The sequence below is a fragment of the Lepidochelys kempii genome, chromosome 1, assembly GCF_965140265.1.
Source record: "Lepidochelys kempii isolate rLepKem1 chromosome 1, rLepKem1.hap2, whole genome shotgun sequence".
NCBI lineage: Eukaryota > Metazoa > Chordata > Testudines > Cheloniidae > Lepidochelys > Lepidochelys kempii.
Genome location: NC_133256.1, coordinates 163711999 through 163735812, shown reverse-complemented (window position 1 = coordinate 163735812; position 23814 = coordinate 163711999). Strand labels below are relative to the sequence as shown.

At 42.6% G+C, this 23814-nt stretch overlaps 2 protein-coding genes across 10 annotated transcripts in view; one reads left to right on the top strand and one right to left on the bottom strand.

Annotated features, from left to right (window-relative positions):
• The window catches only part of GART (phosphoribosylglycinamide formyltransferase, phosphoribosylglycinamide synthetase, phosphoribosylaminoimidazole synthetase), a 62639-nt gene extending 61234 nt beyond the window's left edge, over positions 1-1405 (bottom strand). For 2 of the 3 annotated variants that reach the window (XM_073361853.1, XM_073361863.1), the window contains exons 1-2: positions 1299-1405; positions 978-1099 (exon numbers count right to left, since the gene is read on the bottom strand). The gene's annotated coding sequence lies outside the window, so the exon portion shown is untranslated. The remainder of the gene's footprint in view (positions 1-977; positions 1100-1298) is intronic. The other variant, XM_073361842.1, reaches the window with a different exon arrangement.
• A 4199-nt stretch (positions 1406-5604) lies between these two features.
• Positions 5605-23814, top strand: part of SON (SON DNA and RNA binding protein) — a 61743-nt gene continuing 43533 nt past the window's right edge. For 4 of the 7 annotated variants that reach the window (XM_073361722.1, XM_073361732.1, XM_073361739.1 and 1 more), the window contains exons 1-3: positions 6136-6388; positions 7128-7294; positions 9941-23365. In XM_073361722.1, the coding sequence (XP_073217823.1) occupies positions 6264-6388; positions 7128-7294; positions 9941-23365 (13717 nt within the window). In that variant the 5' untranslated portion in view covers positions 6136-6263. Of the gene's footprint in view, positions 5783-6135; positions 6389-7127; positions 7295-9940; positions 23366-23814 lie in introns of those variants that run through there. The other 3 variants (XM_073361714.1, XM_073361694.1, XM_073361704.1) reach the window with 2 other exon arrangements.

The following is a 23814-nucleotide window of genomic DNA, read 5'->3' as shown; positions in this document are numbered from 1 at the left end:
GAAGCATTTTCCTTCCTGCATAAATATTTTCAACATATATACTTACATATTTAAAGTAAATATACTTTAAAAAAAGATAACAAATGTCAGCAAATTTAACCACTAATTTCAAGCTTCCCTAGCTGAATTTAAAGAATTTAAGAGGACAATGCCAATTTTGGTAGTATCCCAAATTTGCAACTAAGGGAAAGAATAAAAGTAGGTTAAAAATCAAACCAAGATAGGTCAAAAGTTTAATATTCACTTTGTTAAAAGCAAATATTTCCCTACTTGTTTAAAGCCAAAAACTAAAACAGTGTAGCATTTATATAATACTAACATAACAAGCCAGTATGTGTGCATAATGAAAGAAACAAAATTTAAATTTCTAGTTTCTGAGATGCAATGCTGAGCAAGAGTAAGAACAGCTATTTTTAAATTCATATAAATAAAAAAAATCCTATTGCCCTTATAAATAATAAAACAAGCAGTAGAAGAAGCAATTTGCAGTTGCAATAATTACAATGCTATAATCAAAAAGAAAAGGAGTACTTGTGGCACCTTCGAGACTAACCAATTTATTTGAGCATGAGCTTTCGTGAGCTATAGCTCTATAACCACAGTTTTAAAATTAAACGCACCCACCCAAGTTTGTTCTAGCTATACAAGAACAAATGTTGCTCGTCTTACTCATGCAAGTCATTCAGTTGAAAGGGAGGGCTCACATAAATACAGTGAGCACGGGTTGACATTCAAAATGCTGTTCCTACAACAGTGAAGAGGAAAAGCCATTTTACGGAAGATCAAACAGCACAGACCAAGCACATGGCCATCTCTGAGATCACAGAATAAATCTCCTCCTACAAATTTGTCTCTTAAAACATTATTTCTTTCAAATGCCTCATTGCAAAACCTACACATGTGCAACTCCGCTAGCATGAATGCACAACGTGCATTAGACAGAACACATTTCTAAAAAAAACGAACGAAACACTTACTGTAGAAAGAGAGCAGAGCACGTCCGCCTGCCAGACTACTAAACCTTTTGCAGCAATTTCGGCAAACGACAGACCAGTTCCCAGAATTCTTAGCAACATCAAATGTTCATGCTTGATTAACCCTTTAGGTAGAAGAAAGGAAAAAGCAATGAATGGGAGGGATTGTAAACGGAGGAAGAGAACTTTTTATACTAATAAATCAAGAAAATAAGAAATAGAAAACTGATAGTGAATGCCACTAACAGTTCACAGTCTATCTGTGCATGAAGCTAGGGATTTTACAGTCATTTATTTACAACAGACGGCTCTTTTGACACATACAGGCCTTGGAGCTACAAAGAGCTCTGGACAGGAGGATCCATGTGTCTATGGGGTGCCCCATTGACTTCAATGCAGCTCTTCATAAATGTAGTGATCTGCTTATGTAGATCTGATTGCAGTATCCGGGTGGCAGTCTAATAGACTGTGAAATAATTTCCCACGGGAAGTAGTTGAGCCTCATCCTGGCTGCATTTACAACTAGATAGGACAAACACCAGAAAATGTACAACAGTGAATAATTTTGCATTGCAAGGTTACGGACTACAGCTAATAGATCTTTTTCATCTCTAGATTATTTGATTCTATGATATAATGGAGGAAATATAACATCACTATATAGTGTAACATTGATAGTTAAAAGAAAAGGAGTACTTGTGGCACCTTAGAGACTAACCAATTTATTTGAGCATGAGCTTTCCTGAGCTACAGCTCACTAGCTGTAGCTCAGGAAAGCTCATGCTCAAATAAATTGGTTAGTCTCTAAGGTGCCACAAGTACTCCTTTTCTTTTTGCGAATACAGACTAACACAGCTGTTACTCTGAAACCTGTCATTGATAGTTAATTGGGTTAATTGGAAGATACCCTACTAAGACTAGTACTGTTTACTATTTTACTAGGGCAAATGCTCTTGGGAATATTATAGTATTAAATAACAAATAATACCTTATGCTTATTATATATATCAGCTTTAATTATGAAGAATTGTGTGGGTGCTGTAGCATGTTAAATTTAGCATTAAAATGGTACAAAGGCATAGGTGCTGGAACTAGGAGTGCTGATGCACCCCCTGTCTTGAATAACCAATCCAAATACAGTAATAACCAATCCAAATACAATGTCTTCCGCCTTCAGCACCTCCATTATAAAAATTGTTCCAGCACCACTGCGCAAAGATGTTATTCATCTTGCTGCAGTTTCTTTGCTTTCCAAGAGTTGTAATATAGTTGTGAAGGACTCACTCTTTGTTGAATTTTGCTCATATCTTCATAGGAGTACGTAATTCCTCTGAATGCAAATAGTGTATGCATGAAAAATTATATGCTCTGAGAAGACACAGTATGATGTTGCATCAGATCTTTTAAAATTATTAGTATCAAAATAAAATATCAGTTTATTAAATACTTTTACATATATGCGTAACTCAAAGAATCATTGGTTTAAAAAATAATCCCACAATCAAGCTCTGGAGTAGTTTTTGTCTTTTAAGTGGTACAATTGACTTCAATGGAACTACTATGGGGAGAAAAATTATTCCAGAGCATAAATGATTGCAGTATTGGACCCTAAACTGGTCAACAGTAATTGATCCATATATAATCACTATGGCCTTGTATGAACTAGAAAAATTATATTTTTTCAATTTAAGTTTGCTCAATGGAACTAGTTCAATTCAGTTGAAAATCTCATTTACCACCAATCTAGATTAAGTTGTTACACTGTCTACACTAGTGTTAAGCCTGATTTTCAATTGAGCTACACTACTTTGATTGCGCTAACTCAATTGAAACAAACACCTTTTTTCAATCTAGCAAGGTCTACGTGAGTGAGGTTTGAAATAAATGATTCAGTCTGAGAATTTTTCACATCAATGAGATTTCTTGGTAATCCTCTCATTCTTGTCTAAAGTATGTGTAATATTGTCAGAGTAGTATCAAATGCTTTAATTCTTATTTATCAAAGGTTTCAAATGGAATGAACAGAACATGGCAATTGTCCATCTATGCATCCCATTGTCCAGTCTATACATCTAGCAGTCAAAGGCTTAGGGACACCGAGAGCACGGGGTTGCAGCTGTGACCATCTTTGCTTATAGCCAAGCTTATAGCTTATAGCCATATTTTTTTAATCCAGTTATAGTTTTGGTCATGACAACATCCCCCGGGAGTGAGTTCCACAGGTTGACTGTGTTACGAATTACACCTGGTAGGACACGCACACAACTGCTGTGAATTATACCTTGTAGGACATGCACACAAATGCTACGAATTACACCTGGTAGGACACACACACCAATGCTACGAATTACACCTAATAGGACACGCACACCAATGCTGCGAATTATACCTGATAGGACATGCACACCAATGCTGCGAATTATACCAGATAGGTCACGCACAGTTCGAACCTAGGCTGAGGCCACAGAAACAAAGTCCACAACTGCAGAGTTCCCAAAAGACACTAAGTTTATTACGCTTGAGCGTGGTGCCCCCCTGCTAGCCGGGGGGGACCCTGAATACAGATTTTACAAAGGTTATATACTTTTTAGCAAAGCATGTTGCCCTCGTGCATCGGAAACCTTAGCCAATAAACAAACCCTTGTCTTATCTACCACCTATCCCTGCTTGGTGCATTCCTCATGCTATACCAGTATGTTAATTACACAGCATGGTCCTAAAGCCATGCATCAGTAACTTTTATTATCAGGATGGGAGGCCTCACATCAAGGCCAAGAGACAGTGAGTTAGAGACTGACAAAAACGAGATACTGGGAGTCAAGCCAGGCTGGAGACAAGGAGGAGGATTTTCACAGGGATTCAGTGTCTAAGGATCACTCCTCCTGGTGTATGATGTGCTGGCATTTAAACAATGGTGGGCCCCAAACCAAAATGGAGTCACATGTACTAACTTTTCCTTAACAACTGTGCATTGTGTGAAATACTTCCTTTTATTTTAAACCTGCTGCCTATTAATTTTATTTGTTGACCTTCAATTCTTGTGTTCTGCAAAGGGCTAAATAACACTTCCTTATTTACTTTCTCCACAGCATTCATAAGTTTATAGACCTCTATAATTGTCTCTTTTCCAAGATGAAGTCCCAGTCTTTTTAATCTCTCCTCAGGTAGAAGCTGTTCCATACCCTTAATAGTTTTTGTTGCCCTTCTCTATACTTTTTCCATTTATAATTTTTTTGAGATGCCTTGCATAATGACAGGTTTCAGAGTAACAGTCGTGTTAGTCTGTATTCGCAAAAAGAAAAGTAGTACTTGTGGCACCTTAGAGACTAACCAATTTATTTGAGCATAAGCTTTCGTGAGCTACAGCATCCGATGAAGTGAGCTGTAGCTCACGAAAGCTTATGTTCAAATAAATTGGTTAGTCTCTAAGGTGCCACAAGTACTCCTTTTCTTTTTTGGGATGGGTGACCAAAACTGCGTGCGGTATTCAAGGTGTGGATGATTTATATAGTAGCGTTATGATATTTTCTGTTTTCTTATATATTCCTTTCCTAATGGTTTCTAACATTCTATTAGCTTGACTGCCACTGCACATTGAGCGAATGTTTTCAGAGAACTATCCATGATTATTCCAAGATCTCTTTCTTCAATGGTAACAGCTAATTTAGACCCCATCATTTTGTCTATAGTTAGGATTATACTTTTCACTATACATTACTTTGCATGTATCAACATTGAATTTAAAATGCCATTTTTGTTGCTCAGTCACCTAGTTTTGTGAGATCTGTTTGTAACTCTTCACAGTCTGCTTTGGACTTAACCATCTTGTAACTGAAAACACAGTACTTTTCAGTTAGCATTTGGGCACATTCTGCACTAATACATATACTGCATATAACCACTGTCATCAAAGGTCTGCATGGGGGCAACAAATAGCACTGAATTTGTCCCATGGCACAGATTATAAATAAGACCTCAACAGCAATTGATTTGCTGACAAATTAGTGTAGGGTGGCTTTCCCACGAAAGCTTAAGCCCAAATAAATGTGTTTGTCTCTAAGGTGCCGCAAGTACTCCTTTTTCCAGAAACTGTCACACATGCAGCTTGTCTTGAGGAAATATACAATGTATAGACTTTACTTTGGGTAAATTATTATTTGAAAAATTAACGTTGTCACCCAAGAATGCAGAATCATCACATAACTGTATGCCATCACACGATTTGGCTATTTTCTCTCACAGACCAAATACGGAAAGGGGTAAGGCTGCACCAGTGGAACACCAAAATATGTGTGTGAGAAAGTGCTTGGGGGATAATATCCCGTTTCTAGGGATGTTCCTAGTAAAACATTGCCCAAACCAGGCATTGTCTGGCTAACGGAGCCGAGGCAGACGCTGACTTTCAGGTTGGGGTTTATTTATTTATCTGAATTTAGTTCTGGGTTCCGGTCCCCCCGCCAAACCTGCAGACGCAGGTCAGATCCAGGCTTCCTAAGAGCTGGGGTTTCCCTCACATGTCTCTCCGTAAACACGCTCTGCCCTGTGCGTGACTTTACACAGCTGCTCTGTGTGTGTGTGTGTGTGCGTGTGTGCAGCCACCAGCGCACGGAGCCGTGCCGCACCCCCGGCTGCAGCAGCCACCCGCCGTCTTTCTCTCGCGCACGGGAGGCGCAGGGAAGTGCGGGGCCTGGTGCGGCGCGCTGTCTCAGCCCCATGGCGCAGCTCCCACTGGCGGCGGCGGGCCCGGCCGGAGGCGGCGGGCTCGGGCTCCAGGCGGTCACGGCCCCGGATCCCCGGCCTGCGCGGAGGTGAGTAGGGCCGGGCAGGCGGGCAACCGAGACCCCGCCGCCCGTCTACAGGCGTACGCGATCCTGGGGCAGCCCCCGCCCGGGCCGAGCCCGTTTATCGGCCCGGTGGGGGAAGGGGGGGGCGCGTTTTATCCCGTGGGGGGAGGGGCAGCGCGGCCCCGAGCCCGCCAGCGCTCTGTGTGGATTTTGGGGGGGGGGGGACGGACTCGGTGCAGCAACATGGCTGCCGGGGCCCATCCCCCTCCCCAGGCACCTGCGGGGGGAGGGGAACGTCCACGGTCCCCTCCCCCCCACTAGAGAGAGGCTGCGCTCTATGGTTCCCTGTGGGGGCAGAGCGGCTGATTGACGTCCCGTCATGCCTCTGGTTCCACAGAGGGCGACCAATGGCGGGAGGGCATAAAGGGACCGCGTCCGCGGCGGGGGCTGGCCCGTGGCTTCTTGCAGTGGTGCATTGTGGGGTAGTGGAGGACCCGCGTTGCGGATGGAGGGGGAGTCGAGCCGTGGGGCTGTCATGGCGACTAACATCGAGCAGATCTTTCGGTCCTTTGTGGTCAGCAAGTTCCGGGAGATCCAGGAGGAGCAGGAGCAGCAGCAGCAGCTGGGCGGGTAACGAGCCGGCTCGGGGCCGTGGGAGAGGCGAAGTGGGACGGGAGCCTAGTGTGAGCGGAGTCGGGGTGGGGGCGGGGAGAGGTGTCTGGGGGCAGTTGCGGGATGGGGGCAGTGGGTGGGAGGGAGGATGGGGGCGGGGAGGGATAACTAGGGGACAGTTGGGGGGGAGGGGCAATCTCGGGACGGGGGAGGGGCGGCCGTTGCGGGTCACTCGAACATACGGGGCCTGGCCCGGCGCTCAGCGGCGACATCCGGTTACGGGGCCACCAGGCCGCTGCCCCTCCGGGCGGTCCAGCTTTTCAGTGAAAATAACAAGTTTGGATGGGCTAATTTCGCAATGCTTTGATGCGCCTCACAACACGTGCACGCTGGTGTGTTTTCAGTCTGAAAAAGAGTGCTTGGTGGGATGGGATTTTTTTGGGGTGGGGGGTGGGGGGGGCGGGGAGAGAAGAGGGAAACGAAATTTCTGTGTTGTGAAAAGGCCTGGGATGAAACAGTGAGAAAATATTTTCCTCCCTTTGGCATAGTTCTAGTGGCTAACAAAGTATTTTGTCTAAGAACGCAGTAAGTAAAACAAACCAAAAGATGAATATTTCACTAAAGTGCAAGGCCTCTTCAGGAGGCCAAAATATTCTTTAGAAGGTTTGGCTGTAAGAAATGTGAATACATTACCTTTTAAAAAAATAAAAATAAAGCTCGAAATTACTTGAATTTTGTTAATATTTTTCTTGGTTAGTGGAAAGGTAGAAGGCCAGCAGAATGGTGAAACAATCCCAGCTGAGCAAGCAAACACTTCAGATGACACAGTTACGGGTGCTGGGAGTCTTCAGAATGATCAGATAGTTCAGAAAATAGAGGAAGTACTGTCTGGGGCCCTTGATACAGAGCTACAGTGTAAATCAGGTAAATGAAAATGCTTAAACATTGCAAATATGTTTTTCTTCAAGGGGACACTATAAAGAGTAAATCTAGTCAGTTTTTTGAAAATTAAATAAAAGTTTCCAGTGCCACTCTTGCCATGCACTTCCCTGATACTTTTTTAATGGTTTTATAATATTTTACAAAGGATTTTGTCTCCCCCTCATAGTGCTGATAAACCTACACAAAATTGGTCTGACAAACATGTATTCTCTAAACTCTGAAACTGATTATCCACATAGTGCTGTCAAGTGCACAAATTAAGAGAAAAGTAATCTTCCCCTCTTATTTCTTTGTTATAGTAGTAATCAATTTTATTTGTGACAGTAACAGGATAAAAAAAAAAAGAGAATATAATTTTTTTTCTTAGTTGACAAGTGCCTCTTTAAAGATTACTTTTGAAATAAGGCATGTGACAATTCATAAGTATCTTCTTCAAGGCATTGTTGTGCAGTTCTAACTCTGGCAGAACTTACTGAAACTAATGGAAGTTTTGCCTGAGTAAGGTCTATAGGATTACTCCTTACATCGTTTATCAAACTACAAAATTGTATGGCTAGGTATATTAATCAGATAGCAAGGTATGAAATAAAGTAATTCCTTGGTGGTGGTATTAGTGAATAATGTACTTATAATTGGAAAAAAACAGGCATTCAGCTTTCAGTTGCTTCAAATGTAATACACTAAATAAAATGGCTGTATAGACTTTTTGATAACAATGAATCCAGCAAAAACGAGTCCTGCAAGCATTGTCTACATTTGAGTAGTTACAGTGATTTCAATGGGATATTCACATGGATAAAGTTACTTGTGTATGTAAGTGTTGGCAGTATTGGGGTCCTACTTGGTTACAAAAATGCATTTTCATTGTCACGGAAATGAGAGGACGGCTGTGCACTTGGTAAGTATATATTCTAAGTGTTTCCACAGAAGACAATGTAGAACTTTGTGGTTGATCTTTGATGTGAATAATCTCAAAGGCTACATTTGCAATTTTTTCTGATGTTCCTTCTTTCCATAATGTACTATGGCTTTTCTACATTGAGCATTTTCAGAAATCTTCCTTGCAGTTGGTGTAGAACGGGTGTTGGTCGAATAGTACAAGGAACAGGAGGCGCACTAGTGCAAACTGGGCATTCGTGTTTTTAAAACTTGTCTAATTCTTCTCAAAAGAAGACTAGATAATTTGGTAGTAAAAAGACTTGCAACCATTATGTGATAATGCTCCCATCAGTAATAGTAAAGGTGAAGCTACAGCAGTGATTTGGGATTTATTGAAAAAGTTGTGCAGAAAAGGACACTGATGCTATATTATTGATACTCTTCATGGCATTCAAAGGAACATGGATAGAAATACCATTTTTTAAAATTAAAATACTTAGCTAATATAGCCCATAGTGATACAAACACTCGTGTGTAAAGTTACGTGCATGTTTTCTTGATCAGGGACATATGCGTTTTATAGTATGCCCATCATCATAGTATCTGAATGTTTACTTTTTATATCAACTCTTTTATTCCAAGATCACTTTCTCCTTTTAAGTATTGTTTTGAGGATAGAAGTAAATCATAGTCCTGTGATATAGCTTAGGGTTGCTGAGTTGCTGCAACGTAAAAAAATTTTTTTCAGTGCAATCATTTTTTTAAAGCAACCTGGCAGACTAGAATTATATACTGTATTTAAAATGATGTGCTTACTAATAACACTTTAGCGCCCAATTCTGCAAGTATTTACATGCTTACCTCACATGCCATTGGTTTCAGTGGCACTACTCAGTGCATAGTTAAGCACATGTGTAAATCTTTGCAGGATTGAGGCGTACTTAAGTGGGCTTTAAGATGTTTGTATACCTCACTATTTAAGCTCTTTGTGTATTTCTCAAGTTCTCTCAGACTTGGTAATGAAAGCTAGTGAATTTGAATTCAGTTTTATTTTTAGCTTCTGATCATTTTTTTGCTCGTCTTCATGTACAAGCAAATGCTGCAATGTGTGGTTGCAAAATTTTTATTTTATTTTTTTAAGAAACAGTGTTTCAATTGGAATTAATAAATAACCTTGAGAAATGTTCTTAAATGTTTGTTAAGGCTTTTTAAACATACACATTCAATTTTAGGAAAATGTTGACCTGTCACTTAAAAAAATCTTAAAGACGTGTATTTTAACAACTAAAGTAAAAGTTTTGTTGACGTCTTTTTATTGAATCATGCAAATGGCACATTTTCTTTCCAGTTGTGTAATTTTGTAAGGTGTGCTATTTTTTTCAGGAATAGTCTTTGCTGTCTTCCATTCATTATAAGTGTTTTAGCTACTGATCAAAGGTCAGTTGCTGTCACATCATCTTAACAGTCTTATTTGTTGTTTTAAGTGTAGAAATCCTAGCAAAAAATTGGCAAGAGGCAGTTTGAAGATTGGTTTAATGTTTTTGAAAACTAAATTTTTGTTTTTTACCCAAACATTTGAAGCTCCTACTGAGGGAAAATGTAACTTGTGATGTATATCAGGAAAAAAATGTTGACTTCAGGTTGTGTATAACTTTATGTGCACCTGTGCCCAAATACTGGTTTAAAATATTTATATTTGAATGTCTTTTTATAAAATTAGTTTTAAATAAATTTCTTTTTTTTTTTCAGGTGTAGAGGAAGATTCAGTGAAAAATAGTTCTCCCTGTACAAAAAGAGGCCCCACTGATGAAGTAGAAGATGAAATTCCAAGAAAAAAGTCAAAAAAGAACAAAAAACACAAAAGCAAGAAGAAGAAGAAGAAAAAGAAGAAGAAAAGGAAGAAAGAAAAAAAACATAAAAAGCAGCTAAAGGAATCAAAATTAAGTGCACAGTATGGAGAGCATGCAGATTTACAACCTGCTTCTCACTCAAAGACAGAAAAATTGGGCTCAAAGTTGATCACACGGCATGGAGGACATGCAGATTCCGATCTTGGTGGTCAAATGCAGCCAGAAGAATTGGGCACAAAATTGAGTGCAGAGTACATGGGACATTCAATTAAAAGACTCACACCTCTTTTGCTATCAGATTCTGAATCATCTGTGGAAAAACTTGGGAGAGACAAAACTAACTTGGCCTTGACTGATACACACAGTACATTCAATTCAGAAACCAGCAAATTGGATACCCAGGAAGAAAATACTAGTACAATGAAAATTCAAGAGCAAGCTAATGTAAAATTATTGGTGAATAAGACTCATGAAAGTATATATCATATAGCTTTTAATATGAATGCAAAGGATGAACCTTTACCAGTTAAAGACACTGAAAATGGTACTGTGTCTACCAACAGAACTGGAGTTGCTGGTAAATCTGAAATTGAAAAGGATTTGGAAGCTGCTCCAGCCTCTGAGATAACTGAAGAACTAAAAGATTCAGAAGCTACTCTGGAATCGATGGGCATGGTGGAGGTGAAAGAATTAAAAACAACCTTAGAATCTGAGACCATGGCAAAGATTAAATGTTCAGAAGCAATTCTAAAATCTCTGACTATGACTTCAGAGGGTTTGGATGCCCCTCTAGAATCTGTAGCCATAGCGGAGCTGAAAGCAACTGGAGAATCTGTGGCTATGACAAATGATTTGGTAGTAACTCCAACATCTGAAGTTGTAATGGAGATGAAAGCTTTGGAAGAAACCGCAGGATCTGTTGTCTTGACAAATATGAAAGGTTTGGAAACAACTCTAGAAACTGTGGGTGTGGCTGAGGCAAAAAGTTTGGAAGGAGGTCTAGAATTTGTGACTGTGCCAGATGATTTGGTAGCGACTTCAAAATCTGTGGCCGAGGCAGAGGTGAATGATTTGGAAGCAACTCCAAAATCTGTGTCTGTGGTGAAGGTGAAAGGTTCAGAAGCTGCTCTAGAACCTGTGGCCATGCAGGAGGCAAAAGATTTGGAAAGAACCCTAGAATCTGTTGCCCTGGGGAAAGGTTCACAAACAACCCTAGAACCTGTTGGGAATGCGAAAGATTTGGAAGCAGCTCTAAAACTTGTGGTGGAGATGAAAGGTTTGGAAGTAACTCCAGAATCTCTGCACATGGAGGAGGTGAAAGGTGCAGAAGGAGCCCTAGAATCTGTGGCTATGGCAATAGATTTGGAAGGAACCCTCAAACTTGCTCCTGTGGGAGAGGCAAAAGATTCAGATGCAGCATCACTGTCTCCGCAAATGGAAGATATGAAAGATTCAAAAGGATTCCTAGAATCTGTAGCCATGACAAAAGGTCCAGAAACAATCCTAGACCCCGTAGGGGTGGCAGAAGGTCTAGAAACAATCCTAGAACCTGCAGAGGTGGCAGAGGAGAAAAAATTGGAAGGAATTCCAGAATCTCTGCACATACAGGATATGGAAGATTTGGAAGCATCCTTAGAACCTGTAGTCATGAGAACAGGTCTGGAAGTGGCTCTAGAACATGTGGCTGTGGTGAAAGGTGTAGAAGCAACTCCACTTTCTATGCAAATGGAAGAAGTGAAAGATTTGGAAGGAGCCCTAGTAGAATCTGTGGCAGTGACAAAAGGTTCAGAAGCAGCCCTAGAACATGTTGTTGTCTTGGCAGAGAAGAAAGGTATGGAACCAACTTCACTATCTCTGCAAATGGAAGATGTGAAAGATTCAGAAGGAGCCCTAGAATCTATTGTCATGGAAGAAGGCTCAGAAGCAACCCAGGGACCAGTGACAGAGGCAAAAGACTTGGAAGCAATCCTAAAATCTGTTTCGGAGGTGAGAGGTTCAGAACCAGCACCACTGTCTCTGCAGATGGAAGATGTGAAAGGTTCAGAAGGAGGTGTAAAATCTTTGGCCATGGCAAAAGGTTCAAAACCAACCCTGAAAGCTGTGGCTGTGGGGGAGGGAAGAGGTTCAGAAGCAACTCTGCTGTCTCTGGAAGTGGAGAATGTGAAAGATGATGAGGAAGCCTTAGAATCTGTGGCCCGGGCAATAGATTCAGAACCAACCCTAGAACCTGTGGCCATTGTAGAGGCTAAAGGTCTGGAAGCAGTTCTGTCTCTGCAAATGGAGAATGTGAAAGATTCAGAAGGAGCCCTGGAATCTGTGGCCATGGCAAAAGATTTAGAGGCACCTCCAGAACCTGTGGCAGAGGCGAAAGATTCGGAAGCAATGCTTCAGTCTCTGCAAATGGAAGATGTGAAAGAATTAGAAGGAACCCTAGAATCTGTTGTGGTGACAAAAAGTTTGGAAGCAACCCTAGGGCCTGTGGCGGAGGAGAAAGGTGCAGAAACACCTCCATTATCTCTGCAAATAGAAGATGTGACAGAATCAGAAGGAGTTCTAGAATCTATGTCTGTGGTGAAGTTGAAGGCTTTGGAAGCAGCCTTTGAGTCGGTAGTCATGGTAGAGGTGAAGGATTTAAATAAACCTGTACAAGCTGAGTCTGAGGTCACAGCTCAGTTTAAAGATTTGGAAGCAATTCCCAAATTTCTGTGCATGGAGGGAGATTTGGTAATAACTCCAGAATCTGAGATAACATCAGAAGTGAAAAACTTGGAAATAATTGGACAATCCGAATTGCTGGCAGAAGTGAAAGATTTGGAAACCACCCCAGAATCTGAGGCAGTGGCAGAGTCAAAGGATTCAGAAACAACTACAGAATCTCAGGTGGTGATGGAAGTGAAAGATTTGGAAACCATTCCACGATCCCAAGTCATGACAGAAGTGAGTGACTTGAAAATATCTCCATGTACTGAGGTGGAGGTGATGAAAGGTTTTGAAACAGCTACAAAGTCTGATGCCACTATAATGGAGGTGGAAGATTCTGAATCAACTCTGGAATCTAGGGCAGTAGTAGAGGTGAAAGATCCGGAAGCCACACCGGAATCTGAGGCAATAACAGGCATAAAATATTCTAAAAAAATTCTAGAATCTGAGGCCACTGCAGAGTTGAAACATTCAGAAGCTAGTCCAGAATCTTTCAAGTCTGTCAAGTGTAAAGATTCTGGAAAAACTCCAGAACCTGAGGTGATTCTGCAAATGAAAGATTCAAAAACAACTAAAAAATCTGAGCCCATCGCTCTGGTGAAAGATTCTGAAGCTAGTAGAGAATTGCTACATATAGTGGTAAAAAATGTGCAATCAACTCCAGAATCTGAGACTGTGGCAGTCGTGAAAGATTTGAAGGAAACTCTAGAGCGTGAGATGGTGGTGGCAAAAGATTTGGAAACAACCCTAAAATCTGAAGCAATCATGGATGTAAAGCATTCTAAAGCTGCTCCAGAATCTTTGTATAAAGCAAAGGTAAAGGATTCAGAAGCAGTCCCAGAATCTCTCTACTCATCGAAGGTGAAAGTTGCTGAATTAGCTCAAGAATTGGAGGCAGCAGCAAAGGTGAAGGATTTGAAAGAAACCCTAGAATCTAAGGTCATGGTAGACGTGAAAGATTTGGAAGCTGCTTCAGAATCTGTGATCAGGATGAAGGTAAAAGATTTGGAAGAAATTCCAGAACATTGGCAACCAGTGGATGTGAAAGTTTTGGAAGCATCTCCGGAATCTGAGAAAACAGTGGAAGTAAAATATTCAGAAGCAACTCCAGAAACTCAGGTGTTGACAGAGACGAAAGATTTGGAAGAAACTCTGGATTCTCTGTACACTGCAGAGGTGGAGGAGTTGGAAAAAATTACAGAATCTATGCCAATGGTAGAGGTGAAAGAATCTGAGGCTGTGATGGATCTGAAATTCTCAGCAACAACTCTAAAATCTGAGAAAACAGTGGAGGTGAAAATTTTGGAAGATACTCCAGAATTCTTGACAGTGGAAAAGATAAATTCAAAAGCATGTCTCGAATTTCTGCACTCTGAGGAAATGAAAGATTTGGAAGCAGATGTAGAAGCTGAGGCTTCAACGGATCTGAAGGATATGGAAGGAACTTTGGGCACTGCACAGGTGAAATATTCAGAAGCAGTTTTGAAATCTGTGGGCATAGCAGAGAGAAAACATTTGGGAACAACTGTAGAAAATCCTAATGCAGTGCTAGATTTGGAACCGGTTTCAGACTCTCAGCATACTGTGGATCTGAAATTTCCAGAAACTCCTCAGATTCCTGAGTTAAAAGTGGAGGTGAAAGATTCTGAAGCAGCTCTAGAATCTGAGACTATTACAGAGGCAAATGACTTGCAAGCTACTCCAGAGTCTGTGGCCACAGTGGAGGTGAAAAATTTGAAAGCAGTTCCAGATTCTCTTCATGCAGTACACATGAATAATTTGGAAGCAACTCCGGAATTGGTGGCAGCTGCAGAGATGAAAGATTTGGACGCAGTTCCTGAATCTGTGGTGGTGCTGGCAGAGGTGGAAGATTTGGAAATAGTTTCAGATTCTCTGCATACTGTAGATGTGAAAGATTTGGAAGCAGCTCCAGAATCTGTGGCGATAGTAGCAGAGGTGAAGGATTTACAAGCAGCTCCAGAATCGGCAGCAGTGGTGAAAGATTTGGAAGCAGCTCCAGAATATGTGGTGATGCTGGCAGAGGTGAAAGATTCAGAAGTAGTTCCAGTTTCTCTGCATACCATAGATGTGAAAGATTTTGAAACAACTCCAGAATCTGTGGTAGTGGCTGAAGAGGTGAAAGATTTGGAAGGAGCTCCAGAATCTGTTGTGACAGCAGCAAAATTTAAATACTCAGAAACAACTCCAGAATCTGTGGTGGTGACTGCAGAAATGAAAGATTTGGAAGCAGCTCTGAAATCTGTGGTGGTGGCAGAGGTGAAGGATTTGAGAGCAGCTCCAGAATCTTTGGCAGCAGAGGTGACAGATTTGGAAGCAGTGCTAGATATTCTGTGTCCTGTAGATGTGAAAGATTCTGAAACAGCTCCAGAATCTGTGGTGGTGGCTGAAGAGATCAAAGATTTGGAAGCAGTGCCAGATGTTCTGCATACTGTAGATGTGAAAGATTCTGAAACAAGTACAGAATCTCTGCTGGTGTCTTCAGAGGTGAAAGATTCAGAAACTGCTCCAGAATCTGTTGTGACAATGGCAGAATTGAAATATTCAGAAACAAGTCCAGAATCTGTGGTGGCTACTGCAGAAGTGAAAGATTTAGAAGCAGTTCTGGAATCTGTGGCAGAGATGAAGGATTTGGAGTCTGCTCCAGATGCTGTGGTGGTGGTGGCAGAGGTGAAAGATTTGAAAGCATCTCCAGAATCTTTGGCAGCAGAAGTGACAGATTTGGAAGCAGCTCCAGATTTTCTGTGTATTGTAGATGTGAAAGATTCTGGAACAACTACAGAATCTGTGATAGCGGCTGAAGAGATGACAGATTTGGAAGCAGCTCCAGATTTCCTGTGTACTGTAGATGTGAAAGATTCTGAAAGAACTCCGCAATTTGTGGTAGTGGCTGCAGAGATGAAGGATTCTGAAACAGTTCCAGAATCGGTGGCAGAGGTAAAATACTCAGAAACAAGTCCGGAATTTGTGGTAGTGGCAGCAGAGGTGACAGATTTGGAAGCAGCACCAGAATCTATGGTGACAGTGACAGAGGTGAAAGATTTGCAAGCTGTTCCCGTTTCTCTGGTGTTGGTGGCAGATGTAGAAGATTCAGAAGGAGCTAGTGAGTCTCTGCATGCTGTAGATATGAATGATGCAGAAGCAGTTCCAAAATCTGTGGGGTTGGCTGCAGAGATGAAAGATTTGGAAGAAGCTCCAGAATCTGTGGTGGCCATGGCAGAGGTGAAAAATATGGAAGCACCTCCAGGTTCTTGGTATACAGCATATGTTAAAGATTCAGAAACAACTCAGGAATCTGTGTCAGTGACAGCAGATGTGAATGATTTGGAAGCAACTCCAGCATTTAGGGCGGTGGCTGCAGAGGCGAAAGATTCAGAAGCAGCTTTGGAATCTGTGGTGATAGCGGCAGAGGGGAAGGATTTGCAAGCTGCTCCAGATTCTCTGGTGGTGGAGACAGAGATAGAAGATTCAGAAGCAGTGAGTGTTTCTCTGCATACTTTAGATGTGAATGATTTAGAAGCAACTCGAGAATCCGTGGAGGCTACGGCAGAGATGAAAAATTTGGAGGCAGCTCCAGATTCTCTGTGTACGTTGTATGTTAAAGATTCAGAAACAACTCAAGAATCTGTGGGAGTGAGAGCAGAGGTGAATGATTTGGAAGCAACTCCAGCCTTTGGGGCAGTGGCAGCAGCGGCAAAAGATTTGGGAGCTCCTCCAGAATTGGTGGCGGCTGTGGTAGCGGTGGAAGTTTCGGGAGCGCCTCCAGAATTGGCGGCGGCTGTGGCAGAGGCAAAAGATTCCAGAGTGGCTCCAGGATCTGTGACTGTAGTGAAGGAAAGTGATGAAGATCTTTTTAAAAAAAAGAAAGCATATGAAAAAAGTAACAAGAGTAGTGATAAAAATAAACAAGATGCAAAGAAATTAAAAAGGAGTAAATCTAAATCTCTTTCACGATCCAGGAAGCGGAAAAAGAAGTCCAGGTCACGTTCTGTCTCTAAACATTTGAAATGTAAAAGAGCAAGGTCTAGGAGCAGAAACTACTCAGATTCCAGAAAGAAACGTTCCACATCTTACGACAAGTCTAGATCCAGATCTGTTGAAAAAGGAAGGGGCAAAGACTCTTCCTGGAGGTCCAGACGCAGGCGCTCCAGGTCCTCTGATGGTCTCAAGTCAAGATCCAGATCCATTGATAAAAGGGAAGGTAAAGACTCTTCCTGGAGGTCCAGACGTAGGCGCTCCAGGTCCTCTGATCATCTCAAGTCTAAATCCAGATCTGTTGAAAAAAGAGAGGGCAAAGATTCTTCACGGAAGTCTAGACGCAGACGCTCTAAGTCATCTGATCGTTTCAAGTCTAGATCCCGATCTGTTGAAAAAAGAGAGCGCAAAGACTCTTCACGGCGGTCTAGACGCAGACGCTCCAAGTCCTTGGATCGTCTCAAGTCTAGATCCAGATCCAGGTCTGTTGGAAAAAAAGGGCACAAAAGCTCTTCATGGAGGTCCAGACGCAGACGCTCCAAGTCCTCTGATCGTCTCAAATCTAGATCCAGATCTGTTGAAAAAAGAGAGCGCAAAGACTCTTCACGGAGGTCTAGACGCAGACGCTCCAAGTCCTCTGATCGTCTCAAGTCCAGATCCAGATCCAGATCTTTTGAAAAAAAGGGTGGCAAAGAATCTTCCTGGAGATCCAGACGCAGACGCTCCAAGTCCTCTGATCGTTTCAAGTCCAGATCCAGATCTTTTGAAAAAAGAGGTGGCAAAGAATCTTCCTGGAGGTCCAGACGCAGACGTTCCAAGTCCTCTGATCGTCTCAAATCAAAATCCAGATCCAGATCCTTTGAAAAAAGGGGTGGCAAAGCATCTTCCTGGAGGTCTAGACGCAGACGCTCTAAGTCTTCTGATCGTCTCAAATCAAAATCCAGATCCAGATCTGTTGAAAAAAGAAGTGGCAAAGGGTCTTCGTGGAGGTCCAGACGCAGACGCTCCAAATCATCTGATCGTCTCAAGTCAAGATCGATATCTGTTGAAAAAAGAGGGGGCAGGGACTCTTCATGGAGGTCTAAACGTAGACGCTCCAAGTCCTCGGATCGTCTCAAATCTAGATCGAGATCTGTTGAAAAAAGAGGCGGCAGAGACTCTTCACGGAGGTCTAAACGTAGACGCTCCAAATCCACTGATCATCACAGGTCTAGATCCAAATCTGTTGAAAAAATAGGTAGTAAAGAGTCTTCACGGAGGTCTAAACGTAGACGTTCCAAGTCCTCTGATCGTCTCAAATCTAGATCCAAATCTATTGAAAAACTGGGAAGCAAAGAGTCTTCATGGAGGTCCAGACGCAGATGCTCGAAATCCTTTGATGATCTAAAGTCTAGATCTAGATCCAAATCTGTTGAAAAAGGAGAGAGTAAGGAATCTTCATGGAGATCTAGAAGTAAACGCTCAAAGTCCTTTGAACGTCACAAATTGAGATCTAAATCTGTTGAAAGAATAGAGGTACAGGAACCTTCGCAGAGGTCTCGAAGTAGCTGCTCCAAGTCTCCTGAGCGTCACAAGTCCAGTTCCAAATCTGTTGAAGAAATAGAGGCACAGGAGCCTTCACAGAGGTCTCGAAGTAGCCGCTCAAAGTCTTTTGAACGTCACACATCTGGATCCAAATCTGTCGAGGAAATAGAGGGAAAAGAATCTTCATTGAGGTCTCGAAGTAGCCGCTCTAAGTCTTCTGAACGTAACAAATCCAGATCCAAATCTGTTGAAGAAATGGAGGCTCAGGAGCCTTCACAGAGGTCTCGAAGTAGCCGCTCAAAGTCTTTTGAACGTCACACATCTGGATCCAAATCTGTCGAAGAAATAGAGGGAAAAGAATCTTCATTGAGGTCTCGAAGTAGCCGCTCTAAGTCTTCTGAACGTAACAAATCCAGATCCAAATCTGTTGAAGAAATGGAGGCTCAGGAGCCTTCACAGAGGTCTCGAAGTAGCCGCTCAAAGTCTTTTGAACGTCACACATCTGGATCCAAATCTGTCGAAGAAATAGAGGGAAAAGAATCTTCACCGAGGTCTCGAAGTAGCCGCTCCAAGTCTTCTGAACGTAACAAATCCAGATCCAAACCTGTTGAAGAAATAGAGGCTCAGGAGCCTTCACAGAGGTCTCGAAGTAGCCGCTCGAAGTCCTTTGAACATCACACATCTGGATCCAAATCTGTCGAAGAAATAGAGGGAAAAGAATCTTCACCGAGGTCTCAAAGTAGCCGCTCCAAATCTTCTGAACGTAACAAATCCAAATCTGTTGAAGAAATAGAGGCTCAGGAGCCTTCACAGAGGTCTCAAAGTAGCTGCTCCAAGTCTTCTGAATGTCACACGTATAGATCTAAATCTGTTGAAGAAATAGTGGTTCAGGAGCCTTCAAAGAGCTTTCGAAGTAGCCGCTCCAAGTCCTTGGAACATCACATGTCTAGATCCAAATCAGTTGAAGAAATAGAGGGCAAAGAATTTTCACAGAGGTCTCGAAGTAGCCGGTCCAAGTCTTCTGAACGACACAAGTCCAGATCCAAATCTGTTGAACAAGTGGAGGTGCCGAAGCCTTCAGGGATGTCTCGAAGTAGCCGTTCCAAGTCTTTTGAACATCTCCACTGCAGATCCAAATCTGTTGCAGGAATAGAGGTGCAGAAGCTTTCACAAAGCTTTCGAAGTAGCCTCTCCAAGTTTTCTGAATGTGTCACGTCCGAATCCAAATTTGTTCAAGAAATAGAGGCTCAGGAGCCTGCAGAGAGGTCTCAAAGCAGCTGCTCCAAGTCTCCTGAACTTCAAAAGTCTAGATCCAAATCTGTTGAAAAAATAGAGGGCAAAGATTCTTCACAGAGGTCTCGAAGTAGCCGCTCCAGATCTTCTGAACGTTACAGATCTAGATCCAAATCTGTTGAAAAAATAGAGGGCAAAGATTCTTCACAGAGGTCTCGAAGTAGCCGCTCCAGATCTTCTGAACGTTACAGGTCTAGATCCAAATCTGTTGAAAAAATAGAGGGCAAAGATTCTTCACAGAGGTCTCGAAGTAGCCGCTCCAGATCTTCTGAATGTTACAGGTCTAGATCCAAATCTGTTGAAAAAATAGAGGGCAAAGATTCTTCACAGAGGTCTCGAAGTAGCCGCTCCAGATCTTCTGAGCGTCACAGGTCTAGATCCAAATCTGTTGAAAAAATAGAGGGAAAAGATTCTTCACAGAGATCTCGAAGTAGCCGCTCCAGGTCTTCTGAACGTCCCAGATCTAGATCCAAATCTGTTGAAGAAATAGAGGTTGAGGAGCCTTCACAGAGGTCTCGAAGTAGCCGCTCCAAGTCTTCTGAACGTCACAAATCCAGATCCAAATCTGTTGAGGAAATAGAGGTGGAGGAGCCTTCACAGAGGTCTCAGAGTAGCCGCTCCAGATCTTCTGAACGTCACAAGGCCAGATCCAAATCTGTTGAGGAAATGGAGGTGGAGGAGCCTTCAGAGAGGTCTCGAAGTAGCCGCTCCAAGTCTTCTGAACGTCACAAGTCCAGATCCAAATCTGTTGAGGAAATAGAGGTGGAGGAGCCTTCACAGAGGTCTCGAAGTAGCCGCTCCAGATCTTCTGAACGTCACAAGGCCAGATCCAAATCTGTTGAGGAAATGGAGGTGGAGGAGCCTTCACAGAGGTCTCGAAGTAGCCGCTCCAAGTCTTCTGAACGTCACAAGTCCAGATCCAAATCTGTTGAGGAAATAGAGGTGGAGGAGCCTTCAGAGAGGTCTCGAAGTAGCCGCTCCAAGTCTTCTGAACGTCACAAGTCCAGATCCAAATCTGTTGAGGAAATAGAGGTGGAGGAGCCTTCAGAGAGGTCTCGAAGTAGCCGCTCCAAGTCTTCTGAACGTCACACGTCTAGATCAAAATCTGTTGAGGAAATAGAGGTTGAGGAGCCTTCACAGAGGTCTCGAAGTAGCCGCTCCAGATCTTCTGAACGTCACACATCTAGATCCAAATCTGTTGAAAAAATAGAGGGAAAAGATTCTTCACAGAGATCTCGAAAGAGCCGCTCCAAGTCTTCTGAACGTCACAAGTCCAGATCCAAATCTGTTGAGGAAATAGTGGTTGAGGAGCCTTCACAGAGGTCTCGAAGTAGCCGCTCCAGATCTTCTGAACGTCACACGTCTAGATCGAAATCTGTTGAAAAAATAGAGGGAAAAGATTCTTCACAGAGATCTCGAAAGAGCCGCTCCAAGTCTTCTGAACGTCACAAGTCCAGATCCAAATCTGTTGAAAAAATAGAGGGAAAAGATTCTTCACAGAGATCTCGAAAGAGCCGCTCCAAGTCTTCTGAACGTCACAAGTCCAGATCCAAATCTGTTGAAAAAATAGAAGCCAAAGATTCTTCACAGAGATCTCGCAGGAGCCGCTCCAAGTCTTCTGAACGTCACAAATCTAGATCCAATTTTGTTGAGGAAATAGAGATGGAGGAGCCTTCACAGAGGTCTCGAAGTAGCCGCTCCAAGTCTTCTGAAAGACACAAGTCCAGATCCAAATCTGTTGAGGAAATAGTGGTTGAGGAGCCTTCACAGAGGTCTCGAAGTAGCCGCTCCAGATCTTCTGAACGTCACACGTCTAGATCCAAATCTGTTGAAAAAATAGAGGGAAAAGATTCTTCACAGAGATCTCGGAGTAGCCGCTCCAAGTCTTCTGAACGTCACAAATCTAGATCCAATTCTGTTGAGGAAATAGACATGGAGGAGCCTTCACAGAGGTCTCGAAGTAGCCGCTCCAAGTCTTCTGAAAGACACAAGTCCAGATCCAAATCTGTTGAGGAAATAGTGGTTGAGGAGCCTTCAGAGAGGTCTCGGAGCCGCTCCAAGTCTTCTGAACGTCACACGTCTAGATCGAAATCTGTTGAAAAAATAGAGGGAAAAGATTCTTCACAGAGATCTCGAAGTAGCCGCTCCAAGTCTTCTGAACGTCACAAATCTAGATCCAATTCTGTTGAAGAAATAGAGGTTGAGGAGCCTTCACAGAGGTCTCGAAGTAGCCGCTCCAAGTCTTCTGAAAGACACAAGTCCAGATCCAAATCTGTTGAGGAAATAGTGGTTGAGGAGCCTTCAGAGAGGTCTCGGAGCCACTCCAAGTCTTCTGAACGTCACACGTCTAGATCGAAATCTGTTGAAAAAATAGAGGGAAAAGATTCTTCACAGAGGTCTCGAAGTAGCCGCTCCAAGTCTTCTGAACGTCACGAGTCCAGATCCAAATCTGTTGAAGAAATAGAGGTTGAGGAGCCTTCACAGAGGTCTCGAAGTAGCCGCTCCAAGTCTTCTGAACGTCACAAATCTAGATCCAAATCTGTTGAAGAAATGGAGGTTGAGGAGTCTTCACAGAGGTCTCGAAGTAGCCGCTCCAAGTCTTCTGAACGTCACGAGTCCAGATCCAAATCTGTTGAAGAAATGGAGGTTCAGGAGTCTTCACAGAGGTCTCGAAGTAGCCGGTCCAAGTCTTCTGAACGTCACAAGTCCAGATCCAAATCTGTTGAAGAAATAGAGATTCAGGAGCCTTCACAGAGGTCTCGGAGTAGCGGCTCCAAGTCTCCTGAACTTCAGCACTCTAGATCCAAATCTGTTGAAAAAATTGAGGGCAAAGATTCTTCTCTGAGGTCTCGGAGTAGCCGCTCCAAGTCTCCTGAACTTCAACACTCTAGATCCAAATCTGTTGAAAAAATTGAGGGCAAAGATTCTTCTCTGAGGTCTCGGAGTAGCCGCTCCAAGTCTCCTGAACTTCAAAAGTCTGGATCCAAATCTGTTGAAAAAATTGAGGGCAAAGTTTCTTCACGGAAGTCTCGGAGTAGCCGCTCCAAGTCTCCTGAACTTCAAAAGTCTAGATCCAAATCCGTTGAAAAAATAAAGGGCAAAGTGTCTTCACAGAGGTCTCGGAGTAGCCGCTCCAAGTCTCCTGGACTTCAAAAGTCTAGATCGAAATCTGTTGAAAAAATAAAGGGCAAAGTGTCTTCACAAAGGTCTAGAAGAAAACGCTCCAAGTCTTCTGAACGTCACAAATCTAGATCCAAATCAGTTGAAAAAGTAGAGGGAAAAGAGTCTTCACAGAGGTCTAGAAGTAAGCGCTCTAAATCCTCTGAGCGCAAATCACAAAAACATGATAGCGAATTGCGGTCTAGACGAAATCGGTCTCGGTCAGTAACACGTAAAAGACTCTCAAAATCTAAATCTAATCATCGGTCTCGGACACGCTCCCTGTCACGTTCAAGACACAGGAGGAGGACTCGGTCAAGATCAGTGTCAAAAAGGAGACGGTCTTTATCAAGAGAGAGACACAAAAGATCTCAAAGGAACAGATCAAGGTCTGCTGATCGACGAAGGAGGAGATCAAACTCAAGGGATCACCGAATAGTGCTCAGGTTACGGACCAGAAGTCGAACACCTATTCGACGAAAACGGTCTAGGTCAGTGGGAAGAAGACGAAGCTCTAGCAAATCACCAGTTCGACTAAGGAGATCAAGATCACCTGGGAGAAGAAGATGCTATAGCAGATCACCTGATCGTCAAAGAAGGTCCAGGTCATCTGATAAGTTTTCAAGCAGATCACCTAAACGTCTTACAGACTTAGGTAAGTAATGCTCTTTTCGTCAATCATTTTCATGGCTGCGTAGTGTTGACCTATGTAAACTTCATCCTACCTCTGATGAAGATAATACAGTGCAACCCTAGCATTCATCAGGAATCTCTTCGAAGTAATTTTAAGCAATTGTTTAATTTTAATAGACTTTCTGTTGGCATTGAATATGCACTTATAGGGGATTCAAGTGTGTAGTCTGACTGAAAATGCAGCAGAAAAATGTGAAGGGTACAGGATTTTACAGGTTATTCCACATAGGCAGACCCATGATGAACCCTGGGGTTATGAGTCTATGCAGGTGCACAAGGATTTGTCCACACACATTGTAATCATAGGATCAAGGCCTTAATGTTTTTATTAAGATGCAGTGATTCATCAGATTTGTTTTTTTTCCAAGAGCATATAGCACATTATTTAAGAAAGTGGAAAACAAAATATAC